The sequence below is a fragment of the Enoplosus armatus genome, chromosome 13 (genome assembly GCF_043641665.1).
Source record: "Enoplosus armatus isolate fEnoArm2 chromosome 13, fEnoArm2.hap1, whole genome shotgun sequence".
In the NCBI taxonomy this organism is placed as follows: Eukaryota; Metazoa; Chordata; class Actinopteri; order Centrarchiformes; family Enoplosidae; genus Enoplosus; species Enoplosus armatus.
Genome location: NC_092192.1, coordinates 10962354 through 10984656, shown reverse-complemented (window position 1 = coordinate 10984656; position 22303 = coordinate 10962354). Strand labels below are relative to the sequence as shown.

The 22303-nt window shown below is 40.4% G+C and overlaps 2 protein-coding genes across 6 annotated transcripts; one reads left to right on the top strand and one right to left on the bottom strand.

The window, feature by feature from the left end:
- The first annotated feature begins 1442 nt into the window (after window positions 1-1442).
- Window positions 1443-10976, top strand: LOC139294833 (von Willebrand factor A domain-containing protein 7-like). 2 transcript variants are annotated; one of them, XM_070916772.1, is made up of 16 exons: window positions 1443-1493; window positions 1890-2092; window positions 2236-2508; window positions 2606-2699; window positions 2820-2954; window positions 4011-4197; window positions 4286-4461; window positions 4693-4805; window positions 4911-5027; window positions 5583-5789; window positions 5879-6011; window positions 6593-6742; window positions 7494-7586; window positions 7681-7952; window positions 8084-8377; window positions 8664-10976. In XM_070916772.1, the coding sequence occupies exons 2-16, from the start codon at window positions 1913-1915 to the stop codon at window positions 9069-9071; spliced, it is 2832 nt and encodes a 943-aa protein (XP_070772873.1). In that variant the 5' UTR covers window positions 1443-1493; window positions 1890-1912; the 3' UTR covers window positions 9072-10976. The 2 variants fall into 2 exon arrangements, with proteins under 2 accessions (XP_070772873.1, XP_070772872.1); XM_070916771.1 differs by lacking the exon at window positions 1443-1493 and adding an exon at window positions 1638-1676.
- On the bottom strand, window positions 10582-20989 carry coro6 (coronin 6). 4 transcript variants are annotated; one of them, XM_070916774.1, is made up of 10 exons: window positions 20792-20989; window positions 18181-18303; window positions 15073-15202; window positions 14755-14933; window positions 13661-13780; window positions 13449-13553; window positions 13147-13292; window positions 12644-12701; window positions 11945-12172; window positions 10582-11503 (listed from the first exon to the last, which is right to left on the bottom strand). In XM_070916774.1, the coding sequence occupies exons 1-10, from the start codon at window positions 20987-20989 to the stop codon at window positions 11381-11383; spliced, it is 1410 nt and encodes a 469-aa protein (XP_070772875.1). In that variant the 3' UTR covers window positions 10582-11380. The 4 variants fall into 4 exon arrangements, with proteins under 4 accessions (XP_070772875.1, XP_070772876.1, XP_070772878.1 ...); XM_070916775.1 differs by having other exon boundaries at window positions 10582-11520; window positions 11965-12172; XM_070916777.1 differs by lacking the exon at window positions 13661-13780 and having other exon boundaries at window positions 10582-11520; window positions 11965-12172.
- Window positions 20990-22303: the final 1314 nt, after the last annotated feature.

Below are 22303 nucleotides of genomic sequence, written 5' to 3'. Positions count from 1 at the left end.
TGTTAACAAAACCTTCCTAGCAGCACCTCTAAAGCTCACTAATTAACACTATATACTTATATAGTATCTTGTTTATGTAGAGCATATAAAACCAAACACGGCAAACACTTCACACAAAGACAGGCTAGCTGTTTCCAGTCTCTGTGCTAAGCTAACCAGCTGCCAGCTATAGCCTAAAATTTTAAGGACAGACATGAGAGTGGTATCACTCTTCTTATCTAATCCTCTGCCAGAAAGCAAGTAAGTGAATTTCTCAATAGGTGTAACTATGGTGTTAAACTAACCATGAAGTTTGGGGACTCACAAGCGACATATTAAAAGAAGAATGATTAAAATCGGAGCTGAAGAGGCCGAGTTCCTAGCGTGTGTCAAGAATGTTGGATCCTACATTTCCAGTAAAAAAATATAAAAAATACCTCATAAAACATTGTATAGCTGGTTTCACGGGCCGAGTAGTAGCCTATTCTTCCTGGAGCGTAAACTACATGTGTAAAATCAGTTTAAAGGCCCCTTTAAAATAACATTTGTCCCTAGTAACAGTTTATGATAAATTCCTACATGTTACCAGCCCAGCTAAACATCATGCTTTTTTTTCTCCACATGACATCTTACACCACTGAAATGCTGGTGCTGAAACCTCACAGTAAAGTAAGTTGTGAAATGGCTGAGTAGCCGAAGAAAGAGTATTGTATTGTTGTATAAGTATTGTTCACCACCATCAACAAGAAGAAAGGAATGAAAATGAAACAGTGTTCTCACTCTGATCATGGAGGTAAACACAGACACAACTGGGTGCTCTGTGGTTTCCTTCTTCCTGCAGTAACCTTGAAGGAAGAACCCAAATTTACATCTGTACAGTACCTGCCTGCAGTGTTTGCTTTGATTAGTGTCAATGTGTGCTTTTCTTTTACTTTCAGCTCTTGCCAATCAGATTTTTTTTTTTTCTCGTTAAGACTGTAGGGTGTCATCCAAAAGACATGCCAACAACCAGCAGGTTTGTATCAGTCACTCCCACACAGCATACATCTGTGTACGCAGCAGACACAAACCTTATTGGAAAAGAGACATTTACAAATAAATAAATTGTATATTAGGTGAAGCCATTTTAAAGGTTTCACTACCACTGTATCTGGGATTAATTGCATATTATTTCAGATGTTTTATAAGTTAATTTGAAATTCTGTTTAGCCAATGATTCTGAAAAGCAACAACCCAATGATCTGGTAGTCGTATTTACCAGAAGTCATATAGATTATTATACATTTTAGCTAAACAATGACTTTTGTCATAGAATACAAAGATCTGCAGTGTTTTTGTGGCATCAGTTTGGTAGTGTCCTCATTACCAAACAGACATTAATGTTTCCCATTAACAGAATCATACCAAAGCAACAGGTAGAACAAGTCCAGCTTAACCCCGCCCTTGCCGCGGAGCACCGTACAGCAGGTGTTGACACTAATGATAAAGTGTGAAGGACAGCATCAAGACCTAAGGTACGGTACTCTTTTAACTCATAATTATAAGAAATACCTGAAATTTTTATTACATTATGCAGATTATAGACCCACATACTATGCATATCCTCTACAAAAATGTATGTTTTTCTGGTCCAGAAGTTAACTAAATGTGTGCACTCCAAATGGACGACTGTTCTGTCACAAATTAAAAAGAAAACTGTGAGTATGTCATATGAAACCAAAGTCTGTGTCCAGTTATTCATCTGTTTGTATATGTGGCTTTTGAGTGTTGTGCTAAAAGGAAATCTAAAGTAAGGAAACAAAGAGTTACCACCACCACAGTGTATGGCTGCAGGTGGGGCCATCACACACACCCATATGAATTTAAACCCAGGTGATGGAGTCAAACAAATGTGTTTCTATCTTCCCCAGACTGTTTGACAGGTTGAGGAGTGATGTCTTCAACGCTGGCTGTGTTGTGCCTCCAGCTCCTGCACACTGGAGCTCTGGGGTTTGGGATATTGCCAGGAAAGTCGCTGAATCACCTGGAAATTACCGAGAGAGCGATTTTAAATGTCACTGTGCAGGCGTGCCGTGCTCTGGCCCAGGATGAGGGGACAGACTTCACTTTTCCTGTAAGAATTCATTCAAGTTAGTTATTTTACCATGAATTAGAACACCTCTAGTACTGCTCTAGTAACGTTAGTTGACTGTGTGTGTGTGTGTGTGTGTGTGTGTGTGTGTGTGTGTGTGTGTGTGTGTGTGTGTGTGTGTTTAGACACAGACTTTCACTGCAGGGGCTGTTGCTGTGGCCTGTGGCGCACCAAAGTCCTCCAAGACTTTCCGCCAAGCCATTACATTCATCACGTTGAGGAATATACGGGTGGACATCCGTCATGCTCTTAATGCAAGCTTCCACTTTGATGACGAAATGTTTGTTCAAGGAAGGAAAATCATCACTGAGGGAATACTGGCTGTCAAAGCGAGCAACAAGCAGGAAAACTTTGAGGTAGCCAGGCAGAAACTGGGACAGATATTTCATCCTTTACAGGTATTTGTCATTATTTTTTAAAAGCACTACTAATGCTGTTTTTAAAATATTTCCAAGAAGCTTAATGGATTATTAACCCTCATCTCCTTTTGTGAAGGACTTCTACAGTCACACTAACTGGGTGGAGCTGGGGAACAAACTCCCAAACTCCAATCTGATCAGATCAGACAGCAGCATTGGTAACATAGCAGGTAATGAGGTGGTGTGATGTGACGTCTGACAAACAGATGGCAACACGGATGAGGAATGCAGCTTGGATGAGATTGTAGAGAAAATATTTCTAAAAAGAATGTTGATTTAAATTCACACAGATGAAAGCAGGGCGACGTGTCGCAACTGTGATGGAGACGACTGCAGGAACAACATCTTGGAGGACATCATAGACGAGAAGATACTGACCTCTGGATATTTTGGTGTTGTGCCTTTAGCCTCAACCAAACCAAAAGGTAAATGACTCATTCAACCACGAATGCCACAGCATTATTCTTTCAGCAGAGTTATGTTAACAACAATTCAAAGATATCGTAAAATGACCAAAACCATTATTAATGTCTTAGTGTCATAACAGCAGTACATACTATGTCCTTATAAGAATGTTTCAGACACGTTACTTAACCTAAAACACATTTTGCATTATGTCTTAGTAACTTGGTACAGTTTATCCTATCAACAACAACGCAAATATGTAATTAACTGACTGAACATGCACAGCCTTTAAAACCTGTTTTATCACAACAAAATCAACAGCATACACCCAGTTATTTTGTTCTAAAAGCTGATTAAAATCAACAGCAGCCTTTCTGACAATGTTTCACAACAGCTCAGTGTACCATTTTCTGTAGAGTCACATTGTACTGATCCCAACTCAAAGTCCACTTACTTGCTTTTTTCTGAAGGTTTTAATTTTCTTTCAAAGCTACAGAACAGTGATGGTAATTGCTTGTGGTGAAATCTGTGCTATATTTATACATATTTATACATATCCTTCTTTCCCAGTCAGGATACACATCCACTGGCTGTTCAGAGCCAATAAATATGGACTGTAAAATCACTACAGCAGCCAGATTCCAGGGTTTTTCCTTAATAGACAAACTTCTGGTCTCTATTGCACTTGAAAACTCATCTTTGTATTCTGAACTTTGTTTCCCCCTCCTCTATTGTTGTGCCCACACCAGTTGCCTTTTCCTCTGTTGTGTTTTCTGCCTTGGAGACATTGTCCTTGCCCTCCTCTTACAGACATAAGGGATATTCCTTGACCTTGTTGCTTTTGAATGCAGCCATTACTCTGAGTCAGCTACTGCCATCTGTCTCTCCAAACACACACATCAACATGGTTGTCAGCTTACGTTCTCAAAACATTCATGAGATGATTCAAGTGAAAACTTATTGCTACACAACATCTAAAGTTAAAAAGAGTTGCACACAATGGTCTGTCGAAATAAAAGTGAATATTTAACCAGTAGAATACTTATCATCTTTCTCTTATGCTGTATGCTGAAAAGGAAAATGCAGTCACGGAGGAGCAGTTGATCAAACGAGTATCATCGAGCCTAAAGGTGGGATCAACAAAGACACTTTCGACTCCAACCATGGACACCTCCACACTGACGCAGCAAACATGGCGATCGCTGCAACCAGTGAGCTACTAGAAGACATTCGAGGGGCTGCTGGTGACAGACCATTCCTACAGTATGAAACCCGTGCTTCTTGTTTCAGTTATGTACTGTACGGAGGTGTAGAGTAGTTCAAAGTTTTTTTTCATCTCTCCATCCCTCAGGATGATGGGAATCTCCAAAGGATCCAGTAAAGCTCTTTGCTTTGTGATCGACACGACAAAAAGCATGAGTGATGACATTGAAGCAGTGAGGGCCGTCACTTCTCTTATAATCAACAGTGAAGTGGGAACAGACAATGAGCCTGCAGTTTACATTCTTGTACCTTTCAATGATCCAGGTAGGATCTTTTGGATGCCACAAACTTGTCAAATGATCTCTTTGCTTGTGAAAAGATGCTCACTCTGTCCATTTCTTTCTTTTTCTCCTAAAAACAAGCATCTTTTAGGTACTTGTGAAATGTTCCCAGTGGAAAGAGATCAGCAGGTTTTCATGTGTCATCCTGTTACAGTATGGTCAAGATGAAGAATGAAAAACACATTTCTTTTTCTTGCCTCTTAATGAACTTCAGTATTCGGGCCGCTGATAAAGACCACAGACCCAGAAGTCTTCAAGATGGTTATCAATTCACTGTCAGCATCCGGTGGAGGCGATGAGGAGGAACTGAGTCTCTCAGGGCTTCAGGTGCTGTGATGTGTGGCTCAAAATCTGCCCCAAAAACCCTTGTTGATGTCTCAACAGTTTTAACTTAAACTGTCCTTGCTATTCCATACTCTCCTCCTCATATAGCTGGCTTTAACTGCCGCTCCTTCAAACTCTGAGATCTTCCTCTTCACGGATGCACCTGCTAAAGACATAAACCTGGAAAGCACAGTGACCGCGCTCATAGAGCGGACTCAAACAGTGGTGAGTGCGTAACCTACGTGTCAGCATAACATTGCACACATCCATCTATATTTAACTTTTTTACTTGACACATGTTTGAAACTTGCTTTGCTTTTGTAATGTTTATTGATGATTCTCTATGTGTGTGATGTACTATTGTGCATCTATCTATTTGGCCACACATATGGGTGGGACTAAGACTATATTAAGACACACACCTAAGTCTGTTTGCTTCCTCTGAATCTGACAGAAAGCTACTTTGGGCTCAAAACATTGTAGAGCTGCAACATTTAGTCGATTAATACATTAGTTGATCTACAGAAAATTAATCGGCTGCAATTTTGGTAATCTGTTAATCGTTTTTAAGACAAAACACCAGTTTTTCAGTCTTCTATGACTGTAAACTGAATATTTGTTACGTTTGAAATGTTGGTGGGGCAAAACTAGACATTTTCCTCCATAATCTCACATTTTGTAGACTAATTGACTACTACAGAAAATAATCTGCAGATAATCATTCGTTGCAGCCTTAAAACATTATAACAACTGATTTCTTTCTACTTTTTTTCTGTCCAGGTGAACTTCATGATTAGTGGCTCAACAGTGATCAATCGTAGGAGACGGAGTGACGACAACCAGCAACAACATAGTAGGATAAAGGCATCAGACGCCCAGCTGTACAGAGACCTGGCTCAGGTTTCCGGAGGTCTAGCTATTGAAGTTACAAAGAGTGTGCTCCCTGTGGCCATTAGCATCATAACAGAGTCCTCCAGCTCCTCTCTGGTAACATTACAAATATCCCACTCCTAGTTTTACTAGCTTTGTCAGTTCAAAGATTTCAACAGTAACATCTGTTTCATATAATCTCCTAGGTGACTCTTCTGCAGGCAGCCAGGAGCTCAGGAAAGGCAGATAATTTTACTTTCATAGTTGATGAAACAGTAATAAACCTTAGAGTTTACATCACTGGGCGCTCCGTCAGTTTCACTCTCATCAGCCCCACAGGTAACACACACCTCTTTATGAACACATAGCACGGCTTTATGATTTTGGAATCAGTGCGTCATGATGTGAGTCATCACAATATAAATGAAGATCATTGGCAGTCTCTACTGTCCCCTACAACACATTTTACACAATCTGCAGATTTGTATGGAATTTGCTTGATTGCTTTATGTAACACAGCAGCATTTAAAACAGCTAACTTTGAGCTACAATCTATTTATTTCAGTGGAATCTCTGTGATCATTGGACAACAAATTAATTGTATTCATTCACTCAGATTTTATCATTTAATTTTTACAAAGAGGCCTCTGGGAAAAAAGCTTCCTTAGTGTTCATTCAAAGACAAATGAGAAAATACTTAAGAAAGACTTTGTTTGCTTCAGGACTCAACAGGGTTTGTAGGAAAGGTGGTTTGGTGGCGACCACCACCAATCACTTATTTCTTTGCAATCATATTCTTTTCCAAATAATGTGAACATGGTTTGATGTTTCCAATCACGAAATGCTAATTATCTGTATATCACATAATTAATTATTAACTGTTTCCTACCAGCGTGCTTATTATTGTTTTTTGTTTGAAGGTGAATCTCAGCAAAGCACCGACACGACAGGATCATTGATCACAGCTTCACAGTCAGTGGGAAACTTCATGACTCTGCGGCTAAAAAAACAAGCTGGACTATGGGAAATGAAAATGGTGTCAACTAATCCCTACACGCTGAAGGTCATAGGTGAGACCTCCATGATTGATTTAACTTAATCATATATGAATACTTGTGTTTGTCAGAGTCATGTTACTTCACTTCATTGTTATCACTTACCTTAAAGTGAACACTGTCACTTACAAGTGAACATTCCTCATTTGTGTCCAAAACATTGTTTTGGTGCGTTCCCCTCTGGCACCTGTGTGTTCCTCACGTGCAGGGAGGCGATGTGTGGTCTGTAATTTTGTCCCTTGTGGCGTCACTTTCAGTCACCGCTGTATTGGAAGCCTTGAGCCGAGATTACAAAGAAGTTCATTCCCTCTAATACCAGCCCACATCAGGTTTAGCTTCTGTTCCACTAGCTTTCATTAGCTAACATTAGCACACTGCTGCGCCTAAGCAGAGCCTCACGGAGCCGCTAGCATGGCTGTAGGCTCCTAATCTTGTTTCATTATCATTTCAGAGATAAAACATTGACGTTTTAGCTCTTTCTTGAACATATTCTAAGCTAAATGTCTTAGAAGACAAAAATAAAAGATAAATTATTCCCATAAGGCTTTGACTGCGCTACTATGAATAAGAATCACAGGATATTTTGTTGGTGAAAGATGATAAAATCATTGCAGTATACAGTAGCAGTAATACGGATAGAAAACTCAGTATCATGTTTCAGTTTTGTGTTAAACACACAAGCAATGTTAAGGTGGTTGAAAGGAGCAGGAAGGGGAACAATGTATGGCCTGTTTTCATTTTTTCCCCCTCATGACTTTCTTTGCAGGTCAGAGTCCTATTGACTTCCTGTTTGACTTTGTGGAGGCATCGCAGGGCCCGTTCACTGGATTTGATGCTCTTGACACACGTCCCAGAGCTGGTAAAGGGAACTGTTAAGATGTGAATTTGATGATTTGCTGATGTGACATAACATCATCAAGCCAGACATGATGAATTTTCTTTTTGTTTAAAAGGTGTAAACGGTAGCTTGTTGGTGTCTTTAACGGGGAGTGACTCCGCCACGGTGACAGAAGTCGCTCTAGTTGAATCGTCGGGGTCAAAGGAGATTAAAGGAGTTGTGCAGCCACAGGGGAGTGGAAACTTCTTAGTTCAGGTTGAGAGGATGCCATCAGTGGCGTTTGTGGTGAGGGTGAAGGGGCAGGATGACAGTGTTACCACCAGAGCTTCAACAGTCTTCCAAAGGCAATCATCCACCAACTTCAGAGCCTCCAATCTGACTGTCACTGTGAGTACTAATCCCAGACCATCACATCAAACGAGAGGATATGCAGCAGCTAAAAGTTTAAATGTTCACGTTATAAAAGAGCTCTTCATCACTCCAAACACTGACTCTTGTCTGATTTCCTCTGTATTTAGGCTGATTCAAATAGCATCTTGGTACCAGGAACACCATTCACTGTGCCCTTCTCTGTGATGACCAATGGACTAGGGGGAAACTTCACCATCCGAGCCACCAACAACCAACGTTTTGACTCGACATCTCCGACCAGTTTATTCCTGGAAACTGGAAACAGTGCTAATGGTACAGTGACCCTCTCAGCACCTCTTAACACCCCGTCTGGTACCGATGTCACCCTGACCATTGAGGCAGAGGCTCCGGGAGGCGAAGATACAAACTACGTCGTGCTGCGGTTCTCCATCTTTAACACGGTAATACTCCCTAGGAACTTTCCGGGAAAGAACTATGTAATTCGTAACTCATTACAAGGAAAAAAGGAAATTCCTTGAAAGAAAACCTGAATTTAAACCCGCGTAAATATTAATTTATTATTGTAAACTTTATTCCCCCGTGTGTTGAATTGTATGTTTGTCTGTAGAGAAATTTAACATTTTTGCATGTTCAGCTGATTTAAAGTAGGTTATGCTGGCAATTAATTAATTGTTTGTTGGTTAACTCACTGATGTAAAACTAGCTGACTTTTTCTTCTCCTCATAGGTGACAGATTTCACTCAGCCGGTGTGTGAGCTGCTCAGCCTGCAGTCCAACTGCTCTGTAAACTGCAGCTTGTACATGTGGGATCTCTCTGTCCGGGTGACTGACGGGGATGAAGGGACGGGCGTGGACCGTGTTAGCCTCAGACAGGGCAACGGGACCCTTAACACCAGCCTGGCCGCTGGAAACGAGAACATAACGCTGGTGTCCTACAGTTCGTCTTGCTGTTCGGCTGATATGGAGCTGCTGGTTGTGGATCGGGTGGGTAATGTAGGCTCCTGTGTCTACACTTTCCGGGAAGGTTCACCAGCTGCTTTCTCTGTGTCCTCCAAAGTCACGCTGTCGCCCCTTCTTTGCCTGAGCATCGTGATATTAGGGCTGCATATACTGACAGCACTGGGCATCCAGTGACTACTTGTCAAAGCGGCAAATAGTTAAAGCTGCATTAATCTACATTTTTTAGATTAACATTCAATCAATTGACTATGTGTACTGTGAAAAGGATCACTTCACATATCAAAATTAATGATTCAGGGAAGGCCATTGCATTGTGGAAACATTATGACCTCGTTATGAAAACACATAAAAACCTCTACAACTCGTGCTCTTAAAGGGGACCTATTAGGCTCATTTCCAGCTCTATATTTTCATTTTGTGATTCCACTTGAGTAGCTTTGCATGATTCACGCAAGACGGTTGAGCTCCTGTCTCTTTAAGGCCTGCATCCCTAAAAGCCCACTTGATTGGCCAGCCAGGTTCCGGAAGTCTTTTCCAAAGAATTTCCAAAGGCAAACTATAAACCTAACGTTACTAAGCAACGTTGACATAAACATGTTGTCTGTGCAGAGATACCATATAAGGACATCCGTGTCTATCTGATGTCAGATAGGCACGGCGGTTGAAAAAACTGAAACAGAGCTTTTGGCTCACAGGGATTACTTTTACATACATTTACCTCATTATTTGGCAACTTTGGCAACATTTAGTATGAATATCCGACATTGTAACATGTAACTTGTCATATGACAGAAAATAAGGAAAAGCGTAATAGGTCCTCTTTAAAGAGCATCGTGATCCTGCCTGCACAAAGTTATGTTCTGGATTATAACAGGTTGGACTGAAGACATTTTGATATTGGGAAAAGGTGAAGTTGATCTACTGACCAGTAAGGCAGATCATTTATTGTTTTGAGATGCTATAGTGTTACATGCTGGTAACACTATAGCTAGCATTTGTAAAATGTGTGTATTGCCACCCAACCTATGACTTAACAGCTAGTAGAAGTTATATACGTTTTGTGCTGGTGGTCTGTCCTGCCATGTTCTGTGTTGGCTCTATTGCCGTTGTCAGATTAGTTATTTTTTTATTTTGTGAGAAAGCCTTTCAAAACTGTATAACTATAGCTAAAAGAAGAAATAAAACAAATGTAACCTCAGGTCTCGGCAGGACAAGGCAGGCTCAGTCGGGTTGCGTCAGAAAGGTGCACGTACGGACCGGGTTCAGGCCTTGGTGCAGTACTCTTCTGTGCACTACCTTCCCAGCTACACAAACTTAGTGAGAGGCTGGTTAAGAGAGCCAAACATCTAGCAACTAAATACAGATATTTTATTTATTGGTGGAGACCCAAACGGAGCCAGTGAATAATGGACCAACATTTGTCAGGCGGCCATATGATCCAGTGTCTGTTTGATGAGTAAAGGGCGAGATATATGTAAACACAGACTAGACGCAGTTCTGTTTATACTACATTGGGTGTCTGCATACATGAATGTGTTTGCCTCTCTCATGTGAAGGGTGTCCAGCACCTCTAGATGGCATGTGATCATTTCTCAACAGGAAATGAACTTTGAAATGTTGTAACAACAGACGGAAGAGGCAGACATTTTTAAAAAACAGTTTTTATTGTTTCATGTGTCTAATGTATAATCCTTTACAGAACACAAAACGTTTTTCTTTTCACATTTTGCTACAAGTTCAACACATTTTTTCTCCTGTTTCCTTTATCACTATTTACATTTTGAGAAGTTTTCAGAGAGACTTTTTTTAAATTAACTGGTCAGTGATCATCTGATATTGAGGGCGAGGCAGATAAATGTGATGACGTGTTCTTGCTTGATGTGTATCTTTTATGGTGATGTGTGTTTAGTGGTGGTGCAAGTATGTTTATTATTATGTATTTTGGGATGTTTGTAGATGCAATTTACCAAAACCAAAAAATTGCATTCCAGGCAGAAAGTCTTTTTCTGGCATTTGATGTTTGCTACTTTTTTGTATACGTGTCCTTTTCTCACAGGGTTATTAAAAAAGTGATAACAGCGTTGACTTTCTTAAGACCTTTAACCCAACTTGCACATGTCCCTCTAACCTGCAGCCCTCTCCCTCCTCTTTTACACCCTTCTCATTCTTTACAAATCACTGCAAAGGTTTGAATATATTAAAATGTTTTTGCCGTCGCATTAAAGGTACATTATGTTAAAACTGGAATGTGGATTATGTAGAATCAACCACAAAACAATTACACTGGTTATGGATGTCATTTGTTCAAATGTGTTGTACCGTCACTTTGCATTTACATTGTCCACATTTATATTCTTTAAAAGGGCAACACTATTAGAGTATTTAGGAGAGTGGTTCCTTGTCAATGCAAGGGAAATGTGTTTCTATAATAATAGTGATTCTGACATTCAGACCAGTTCTTCAGAAGGTGTGTTTCATGCACATCAGTCAGTGCCATTGGTGTACTGGGAAAGCTTATTCTCCAAGTCACAGATTCTCTTCTCCTGAGACAAAACTGTGGCCTTCAGGTTCTGAATCTCCTCCAACAACCTCTCAAGCAACTGAGGCTGGACGGGAGAAGAGGTGAGAGAAGGAAAAGAGGGAAACAGAAGACAAAGAAAGGAAAAAAGACAGTGACAGGGAGGGGAAAATTAAGGATAAAGAAAAATGGAAAGAGGAAAAATAGGTCAAGGACAGTGAGCAACTAGGAAAAATAAACCAAAACAAAGAAGGGAGCTTTGGAAAAAAGTTGTGGGCAGGTACAAATAGAGGAGAGATAAACAGAAATGTGTTAAACAGAGAGGCAGATGTTCTTTGGGGTAACGTTGCATACAGATTACAGGCTGCAAAGCTAAAGAAAGTCATTCTTTTTCTTATTGAAAATGTGCGATATAAAGCTAGATGAGTAATATTATGTTGTTGTATATATCTAATGTATAACAAACCAGTGGTTCACATACAGGATAAACATTATGTGAACAGGTAATATGATGCATGCCACAACTTACCGGCAGACTGTTGGTTTCCAAAGTGGACATGCTGCGTCGGGTGGTGTGTCTGGAGTCCAGCACATTCTTCTTTGCCACTTTGAGCTCTCGGCTCTTAGGCGGCACATAGCCCTCCCTCATGGACACCAAAATTGGATCTTCGTCGCGGCCCTCCAGCCACTCCTCAGGCTCCATGGCGGGGTCGGGCCCTGCGGTGTCCGGGTACAGGTCGTCCTGGAAGAGGTCCGACTGTGCAAGAGAGATGGATGTGGTTTTGGAATGTACTGTACAGTGTTTGCTTTTGCACGGTTAATAAAAATTCAGTTCAATTCAGTCAATAAGTATTCAGGTCAGTTAGTTAAAAGTATAAATAACACACTATAAAAATGCTCCATTACAAGAACAAATCCTGTATTCAAAATACTACTAAAGTAAAAGTACAGAAGTATTATGAATAAAGTATCAAAAGTAAAATTACTTCTAATTGTGCAGACTGGTTCCCGTCAGTGTGACATTATTGATGCATTGACATGAGAAACGTTTGATAGTTTAATCTATAACGATGCATCATAATTTGTAATTAATCACATGTTTTGTATGAAAAATATTAATTTTAAAAGTAACTAAAAGGACTTCAAAATGGTACTTAACTGCAACACTTGAGTAAATGTTCTTTGTTACTTTCCACCACAATATGATCAACGTGTCAGTTTAACTTACTTTTCTGGGCACTGTCATTGTGATGGGCTCACACTTCTTGTCAAGGAGCTTAAATAACCTACGAGGACAAGTGAAGAGATGAGACAGAGCAAAGAGAGAAGACATTCATCAGTTGGGCTGTTGTTACACATCTGTTTATCAGTTTATACTTTACGTTTGTAAGTATAAGACGCACTCAGAGATCATCTTCAGACTTTTATGATGGATAATTCATCCAATATTAACATTTGTGACATAAACGCAGTGAATTAAGTGTTGAAAGTTGACGGTCAGAACTAAACTAAGTCACCTGAAAACCACAATTATCACCATCAAGCTTGTTGCATGCAACATCTCGTGATGTTATTGAAAGACTTGTCAGTTAAGACATCAGTACATCAGTCCTAAAACTGGATTTAATCTTCATAGCCACCTCAAGCAACATCTGTAGCCTTTACATCCCATCAAACAATGCTGTAAAGCTGTAATCTGTTGTAATTTATTATACATGATCAGTATCTTACCTAGCGATCTCACATTTGGTGACATCTACTCCTCTCTTGGGCATGAAGCCCATCCCTCTCTGGGGCTCCTTACTACTGAAGGTGTTGAGGTAGTGGACGTACGGCGGCTCCTCTGTGATCTCAAAGTAACGGATACTGCTGTCCCCCTACACACACACAAACACAGAAGACACACATATAAAACATGTCAAAAACAAACGTCACATTGTCATTATTAAGGATGGAAATACAATGGATCTGCACATATGTATGTACATTTTATACAGTACATTTACAAACATGATTTGAACCAATAACCCTACCTTTCCACAGAGGTATACCATGTTTGCGTCTGCATCATAATATGGTAACAACACTCCATTACTTGTGTCCAACTCCAACAGTGCAATAGGCTCCTCAAAGTTTGTCTGTGGGGAGTAAAACATGATGAAGAAAGCCTACAATTTGTTGTGTACATGCATAAAAGTGCATGTATATTTTGATATGCGCATGTGATATTTGAATTGTTTGTTACCGGGTCCCAGAGTCCGAGCTCTCTCTGGCTCATCCTGGTGAATCCTGTGGTGAATATGTTTCCGTCTCTGGTGAAGATGGCTCTCATTGGCCGAATCCCCTCATGTGGAGCCAGACGTTCCTGTTGGTCAGCGGAGGGACAGACATCATTACAACAGCTTGTTACTTGTTCGTCTTTTCATTTTAACCTTTTTAGGTGTTTAGGGATTCATTTCACCTCAGCTGAGAGATTTCTTTGTTTCAAAACATCATGTATCAAACATATCTCCACCTAATAGTACATTATTCTGCTGTCAGGTTTCAATTTATTAGCTATTTGTATGCTTGGTAAAAAAGCTGCACTGGCACTGTGGCACTCTTTAAGTCTGTGCTTTAGATCCACAAACCTGTTCACCAGTTTCTAGAGGAGAGTTAGATGAGAAGATTGATACCACTCTCATGTGTCAATATGAAGCAACGCCGCTGGTTAGCTTAGCACAAAGACTGGAAACGGGGGGAAATGGCTAACCTGGCTCTGCACCTACCAGCACCTCTAAAGCTCACTAATTAACACATTATGTCTATATATATATATGCTTTGTTTTATCCGTACAAAAAGTGAAGGAAGTTACTTCACCCAGCCAAGAATCAATCTGGCAAATAACACCTTGTGAAACAGGAAATTCTCATTTTTAGACAGATATAATAAAAGGAGCGATAACGTGTTAATTAGTGAGCTTTAGAGGTGCTGGTAGGTGCATTTTGTTACAGGTGGACAGAGCCAGGCTAGCTGTTTCCCCTCTGTTTCCAAGCTAAGCTAAGCTAACTGGCTGCTTGCTGTAGCCGTTTATTTAGTGGACATACATGAGTGTGGTCTCAATCTTCTCATCTAACGCTGCTCCACAAAATGATAATAAGCATATTTCCAAAAATGTCTAACTATTACTTTAATGGGTCCTTTTCAATTACAGCAGAAATACATTCTTGCAATTTAATCTTCTGGCCTTATAATATACTCCTAAAATGTTGTTAAAGAGCTCAGATAGTGGCATTATTGTATCAGAATGAATCCAACTCTGTGAGGCATTTATGTAATAGTGTTTTCTACTCACTCACCGCAACCACCTCCCTCTTGCGGGGGTCGCAGACACGCAGACGTCGGTCCTTACAGGTGGTGCAAAACAAGCTGCCGTTTCGGTTCCAACTGATGCTGTAGATGAGGTCTGGGTGGTCGTCCATGGAGATGAGCGGCTCGCCTGTCCCCACGTTCCAGACTATAATCAGGTTATCACTGCCTGGGGTCAGAGCAAAAGGTGGACATCTGAATGTTGTGTAAGCAGAGGAAGTGGGAGAATCCCTCTTCTGTTTCTTTACTCACACTCAAAGTCAAAAGTTTATAAGACTTTAAAGGAGACTAGTGTATGTGTGTCCTACCCGCAGTGAGTAGTATGTTGCGTGCGGTGGGGTGCCAGCTGACAATGCCGACACGTTTGGAGTGTCCCTCCAGGACCACAACGGGATCGGAGAGGGGACGGGTCAGTGAGTGATCTGGGATCTGCCACACCTGGAGAAGAGGGATGAAGGACAATCAGAGCAGCTCGTGTAATTTTGTGTTTAACTGTCCAGTGTAAATAAACTTATTTACTTATTTGAAGTGTAATCCATTAAACTAATTTAATCCTCCTGGTGACGAGTAGGACTGCAAGTTTGTTTTTGTATAAACTGCTTGTGTAAGCGCTGTTTCAAAGCCTTTCCCTTTCACTGCGAGGAATACATTTCTGGTATATTTTACTTTATATTTCAATATTTCTATAAAACTGACCCACAAAAACACATTTGTCATTAATGTCAGTACATTTTTTAGCAGTTAGTCATGTGGCCTTTTCAATTACACCACCCAGCAGGTGATTAGTTGATCCACATACTGAAGAAGACACACACACACACACACACACACACACACACACACACACACTCTAATGAGCCTTTTCAGGTGACACAATGATCTGTCACTGTGAGCTGAAGAGAATGACATCACAGTTATGGCCTTTCTGCTCCACAGCGGCAACACTGCCAAGACTGGACAGCTGCAACTGTCTGTTTGTGTGCTGGACATAAACAAAGCACACACACACACACACACACACACACACACACACACTCTTAAACAGCATCCCAGCAGCTGTTGCCACAGGAGAAGCAGCGATTCAATCATTCGATCGCACACAGATTCCTGCGATGTCGTTGTGAACAAGTGTGGACGAATCTGTCCTCAGTGGCAACTGTGCTGATGCACAGATACATGCTGAGTCAACAGGCATGTTGTCATCATACAAACAAAAAATCTTATAATTGACACATGCTGACATACTCGACATACTGCACATTTGTGTACACACACACACACACACACACACACACACACACACACACAAAGCAATGTAACGTGACTTGAGCATATTATCATTTTGACCAAAGTAACATTTATTTTATCTGTCTATTAAGCTGGAAAGGTTTGAGATTCCTGGTGTGTATTGATTACAGTAAGTTAAACTTTTTAATACTGAATAACTAATGAGAAGCTAAAATCCTAAAACTTAAATATATTGTAATATTAATATTAATATTACTTATGTTATATTTCCACCAAGTGCAGCTTTATTTCCTAGTTGTGACACCATTTTGAAAGAAGGAAAGGTCTCTAGATTAGAGCTAAAACATTGCTGTAGTTGATTAATCGATTAGTCTATCGACAGCACCTTTTTTGAGAATCAATTAATTGTTTGAGTCAGTTATAAAGCAAGAATGCCAAAAATGAGCTTGTTCTTTCTTTTCCATTGAGAGGATTTTCTGTTTTTCTCTGTTTTGTGTTATTGCAAACTGAATATCTTTGTGTTTTGGACTATTGATCAGAAAAAACAAGACATTTGAAGATGTCACCTTGGGCTCTGGGAAACTATGATGGACATTGTTTTTGTCATTTTCTGACATTTTACAGACCAAACAACTCAATCAATCAATTAATCTGGAAAATAACTGATAATGAAAATAATTGTTAGTCACAGCCCTTATCTAGATCACCAAAAAAAATACCCTTGGATTTGTCACAGTTATGTGACGCATGCTTCACATCCTTATTTGTGTCAGTGGAGCAGCTCACCACTCATCACATCCCAGACACTAAACCTGGTTCTCATTTCCTGCTTTTGGAGAGCTTGTGTTCGTGTCATAACACTGTCATGGAACAATTTCTCCAAAAACATAATTTACTGTTAAACATCAAGGAGCAAAATTAAGTGTTTACAATGTTTACAACAACAGGATGTGAGAAAATATTGTATAAAAACTGGGAATTAAAAGGGGGTCATAAATCCTAGATGCCATGAGGGGATTTTAGTTAACCTGTCATTCAGTGTCACAAATTATAGTATAATTAGTACATTTTCATATTCTGACACAAATATATGTATCACAGTCCTATAATGATGAAGTTTAACATTCTCTATTCATCTGCTGCAGTCCAGGCCTCACAGTGACCCCTGCTGACTGAACTCAGTCATAAGCTTCAGGGCCACAGAAACCTGCAGTGTGTCACAACCCGGTTTGACAGAACTACTAGAGCTGCTGCTGTCTGTCTTCCATCCAAAACTCAATAACAACAAAAATTGTTAATGTCATTATATGTTTGAGATCAAACTACAAAGTGTGTTTACAAAACTCCCTATCTATTCGGCAATTTGTGTATGTATCAAGATTTTAAATATGCACATCCCATTCTCCATAATTCAATTCAAACTTCACTGTCAGACCCAACGTGTCCAAGTTAAAGGCACTGTGGATAAGAAGACATGGATATCACGACTTCAACAGATTATTTCTTGTAGGTGTGAGGTGATTGACAGCAGGTAGAGCAGAACATAATCACACACAGACTGATGGTGATTATTTAAACTCTTCTCTACATCCTGTGTGTACACATCCTGAGCCTGAGATGTTTTCTAGTCTGATGAAATGACGCTGAATGGATATCAAAGCGCTTAACGTAGGCACAGCAAATTATCGGAGACAGAGAACAGAGGGTCGGGGGAAGATGTCATATTGTAAAAAAAAGTCCCCACACACTGACAAATAATTACTGCTTTTATCCTCTACCTGACTTTTATACACACACACGAACAGGGACAGGTTGGAGCAGCAGCTGCTTTACAATGATGAGGTTGGTTGCAGACAGACAACAGATTCTGACCTACTTGTCATGGACAAAATATGACGAGCAGACTGATGAAGAGATATGGAGGAGGCGGAACGGGTGGGTGGACAGTCAGACAGGTAGACACACTGGTGCCTTGAATGGTTCACTTCACTCATTTAACGGGCAGGCAGACACGACGAACTCAGGCCGTGACGACCTCCATGGCTGTATCTGAGTCACCGAACAACAAACTCCTCCACATGCATTTGCAACTTCTCTCTCCCACTCAGAACTTTTTTCTCCACACACACACACACACACACACACACACACACACACACAATTATTACCATTGCAGTACAGTCCTCTGAGCAGCTGGCCAGGATGTTGTCATCATGAGGGCACCAGTCGATATCGAGGACAGGTCCAGAGTGGCCGATCACCAGCGGGTAGTTCTTATCCACACGACCTGTCTGCAACACACAGCAGCAGGGACACACAGGACTGAGTTAGGACATGAAACAAGGAGGTAAAAACCAGTAGTAAGCATTGTTTTGCAGGTCAAAAAACATCAGGAAGTGTAGGGTAAAGTCTGGATAAAAGTGGTTATTTTAACATCTAAAGTTACATGTAACCATTGTTTCAGCAGCTCCCAAACAGGTCCAAACTGTAGTTGACAAAACAATCTCACCCCAAGGTACATTTAGTAGCTGTTCCCGAGCTTTTGATCGTATCACACATCTTCCTTTGGCGGACTGAGTTTGCTCGTTCTCTCAACTACTGTTTCCAGGAAACAGACCAAACCAGACATTTTTCATATGATCCAAACTAAAATCATGACGTCACTTCCAGGTTATTCCATGTTTCCCTGTTCCTATCTTGTGAACATGTGTATCAGCTTTTGAGATATCCCTCCCTCCACACACATACAACACACACCCCAAGAGAGGTGTATTTATAGCTGAGCGACGAGGCGTTGAAAGGGGAGTTTTTCTTGTGGCCCATTGGGGACCCGGAGGGGGGGGGGTGGAGGAGAGCATGTCGGTGTGTATTAATAGCATGTCTGTTCACCATGAGTCCAGTATATAATCACAATCCCCGTGTGTCTACAAAAAACAGCATATCACTCTGTGTCTTCTTGCTCTTTGTAACTAATTACCAATGCCGACATGCTGATGAATCTCCGCAATGATGACCTTGATACACCCGTGAAATATAGTTTTAGTTTTGTCTTTCTGAAGTCCATCGTTTATTTTAAGGCGATGTTGTTATCATCACGAGGCTCCACACCACGCTGAAGCATCGCAGCTTTAAACGTCTGGTCTGTCTTGACCTGTTGCTTTTCCTGTCGTTGTATTTCTGTTTCAGCAATTATGGTGACCTTCCCAAGGCTTCCCCAATATGACAGCTAGAAGCAAATAATATAACCTCTGTTATTAGGAGGAAAAACAACAACGACTAAAATCAAGTTTAAAAAAACTAGTATACTATTATACTGGCTATACATCTAGCTATTGTAACCACCAGACTGCTGATACCATGACTTGTCTATGACTTATCATATTCCAGTAGAGGGCTTTGGGAGTCCATTTCTTCACCCTCCCCATTACAGCCTGTTGATTATGTCATGCAACATCAATCCTGTTATAGCTACTTATAGCTAAAATGCTTAGTCAAGAAATCTGAAGCCACCTCTGGCCAGTGCGCCTCAATATTGAGAAATAATCTTGTGTGTGAGGTGAGGTGAAAAAGTTTTTTTATTAGGTGGACATTTTGTATTTCCCTTGAAGGAAACCTCATTTTGGAACGTTAACAGAACAATAACCAGAGATATAAAGACCTGAAACTGCTTTCAGTATTCAACATGACATTACCTTTCGTGACCTTGATGAGCTGAACAAAAAAATCAGCTCATGAACTGAGATACAAAAGGCTACAGACTGTCCCTGAACTAAGCAAACTATCTTTACTTGACTCTTTACTTGTCTTTTCTTTCTCTTTCCCTGTAAAGTTCTCTCCCTCTTGTTCTTGTTTCCCTTGACTCTTGTATGGCAAAAACACCCTGCTGACAGCATGGGACATGGGCGACCCAGGAGGTTGATTGAGAAGGATTCAGTTTTCTTTCAACATACTGACAAACAGGTAATAAAACCACAATTTGAAAATGTATATTTGTTTGCAGCATGCAGAATCAACATTTTAAACACACAGAAGGAACAGCTCATAGACTGAATTTAAGGAATGAGAGGATCACTCAGTAGTCCTTGGTGATCTTCGTCTGTTGCAATGTGCCAGGAGTTGCTAGCAGCTCTGTGAGGCTGTACTTAGCCACAGTGATGCTTTGGGCTAAATGAGCATATCAGCATGTTAACATAGGTTCATCCTGTGGGGGACATGAATGTCTGTACCAAATTTAATGGCAATCCATCCAATAGTTGTGGAGACACAAAAATGCACAAAATGGCTATCCATCCATTATCAGCTGAGCAGACTGACATGCCATCCATAGAGCTTTGCTGCTAGTGTGGCTACAAATGTATAATCTTCCCCAAAACCCAGCTTATTACTCACCCAGTTTCATTTACAATCTTATCCACATTCACTCTGCAGCAGAATAAGTGAATACGTTTTTGAATTATGTGATTTTCTCCTCTAGTATGAGGCACATTTAATTTTAATGTAACTTCCTTACTGAGCACAAGAAGTAATCACTTAAGATTTAAGGTAAAGACAAAAGTGTAGAAACATTATAGAAAATATAGGCAAAGGTAATGATTAACTTACATATTAAGTACAATGAGCACATGCATGAAACCTAAGAATATATTATGTGTTTCAGTGCAGTTCTGGATAATCAGCATTTGGTCTCATCTTCAGTGTCAGACAGACTGAATTCATGGACGCTTTGTTGTGTTTTCACCCTCTGCAGCCCAGAAATGTTTCCCCTTTGACCTTACTGACCTTCGAGAGGGGCAGGACCAGGAACGATCCTCCTCCGCTGGATTCAACGATGACCGCCAGGAACTTCGGGTTGATGGCGCAGAAGGAGCTGTCCCACGTCACCTTGGAGACACGGATGTCATCGTAACCCTGTTCAGCCTTGACCGTCTGGCCAAAGACGTGGCGAAACTTACTCTGCCGCACGATGCTGCGACTCATGGCTGAAGCGAGTGGAGGAAGGTGGGTTGGATGTGAAAATGAAGACACAAGAGATGGGAGAACAAGACTTTTCAGCAAAAGAGTTACAATGAAGAAACCTAACAAATGCTGTCTGGGACTACAGAAAGGATTTAAGACAACAGAAGAATCAATATTCAGAATCAGTATCAGAAATCTGTACTTTATATCTCCTCCTTCTACAGTATACAGTATGTCATTGTCTTCACCATTGAGACGTGTTGCTGTTTATAAATGTTTTCTTGCTGAACAGTTACTATCATTTAATATGTTGTTATGAGGAGCTTTCTGCTGTTTTTGCTGTCCTTTGTTTTCAAGATGACTCAGTTGCTCTACGATGCTTTCAAGCTTTTCACTCACCTTTGGTATTTATTTTATCCATATTGAAAGTCACATAAAGCACATAAAGGATTCTGTCTATGCCGACTGATACAGGCCTACTCTCCAATCATATGTATATATCCATAAATACATTTTAAAGGCCCTGAAAACCTTTTTTTCCTCAATCAGCTTCTTACTATGAGTAATGGGATCCTACATGAGTACCGTTTTGGTTACTTCACATGAGACATTTCTGTGTTTCCTTTTTTTTCTTCTGAGCTCTTCTCACTGGTTTGAAGTGGGCGGTACTCAGTTAGAAAAAGGTGATGTCACAAACTTCCATGCGCCAATCAGAATTGAGGTACATTTGAATCAGAATCTGAGAACAGTTGGTGGGTCATCACTGTCCCTGTCAATCAAATATGATCAAACTACACCCACACTGTCTTGATGAAGCAGATTAGCGTTAGAGTTTAGAGTTTTTGAGTGTTAAACTCTTAATAAATAATAGCCTACCTAAAGACGTTTTTCTTAACTTGGATGTTGCTTATTTAATCATGAATATTTGATGTTTCAAAGATATACTTTTGAGCTCAAGCCAAGTTCTCAGGGGCTTTAAACAACCCTCTGCTTTTCTCTGATTAATGAACTCTGTTATGTGTTTTTAGGCTGTTTGTTGACTGACAACGTGTTGCTCTGCGGCTGTCGCAGGCACCAGGCCAGACGGGCGGTAATCCTCCAAAACACAGGAGATATTCTATAACAGTGCCTGCCATCATTGCAGATATTAATAGTTGATTGTCCCACCAGACACTATGTGACATTCAAACATCAAAGACAAACACTGAGAACTTAACTTAGAAATACATGACAGATATAATGCCTATGTGAAGCTGGCAATACGCAGCGCAGCAGTTACCCTCATGCACACCCACATGATACAATCCCCATGAGAATATGTAGTTTAAAACTTAT

What these genes read in the sequence shown, in the direction of transcription:
- LOC139294833 (XM_070916772.1), top strand. Translation starts at nt 1,913, where the DNA reads ATGTCTTCAACGCTGGCTGTGTTGTGCCTCCAGCTCCTGCACACTGGA. An exon ending in GGTGACAGACCATTCCTACA is followed by an intron (nt 4,198 to 4,285) that starts GTATGAAACCCG and finishes TCCATCCCTCAG; the next exon opens with GATGATGGGAATCTCCAAAG. An exon ending in TGAGTCTCTCAGGGCTTCAG is followed by an intron (nt 4,806 to 4,910) that starts GTGCTGTGATGT and finishes CTCCTCATATAG; the next exon opens with CTGGCTTTAACTGCCGCTCC.
- coro6 (XM_070916774.1), bottom strand. Translation starts at nt 20,989, where the DNA reads ATGAGTCGCAGCATCGTGCGGCAGAGTAAGTTTCGCCACGTCTTTGGC. An exon ending in GCAAGAGGGAGGTGGTTGCG is followed by an intron (nt 13,781 to 14,754) that starts GTGAGTGAGTAG and finishes GCTGACCAACAG; the next exon opens with GAACGTCTGGCTCCACATGA. An exon ending in TGGTATACCTCTGTGGAAAG is followed by an intron (nt 13,293 to 13,448) that starts GTAGGGTTATTG and finishes GTGTGTGTGTAG; the next exon opens with GGGGACAGCAGTATCCGTTA.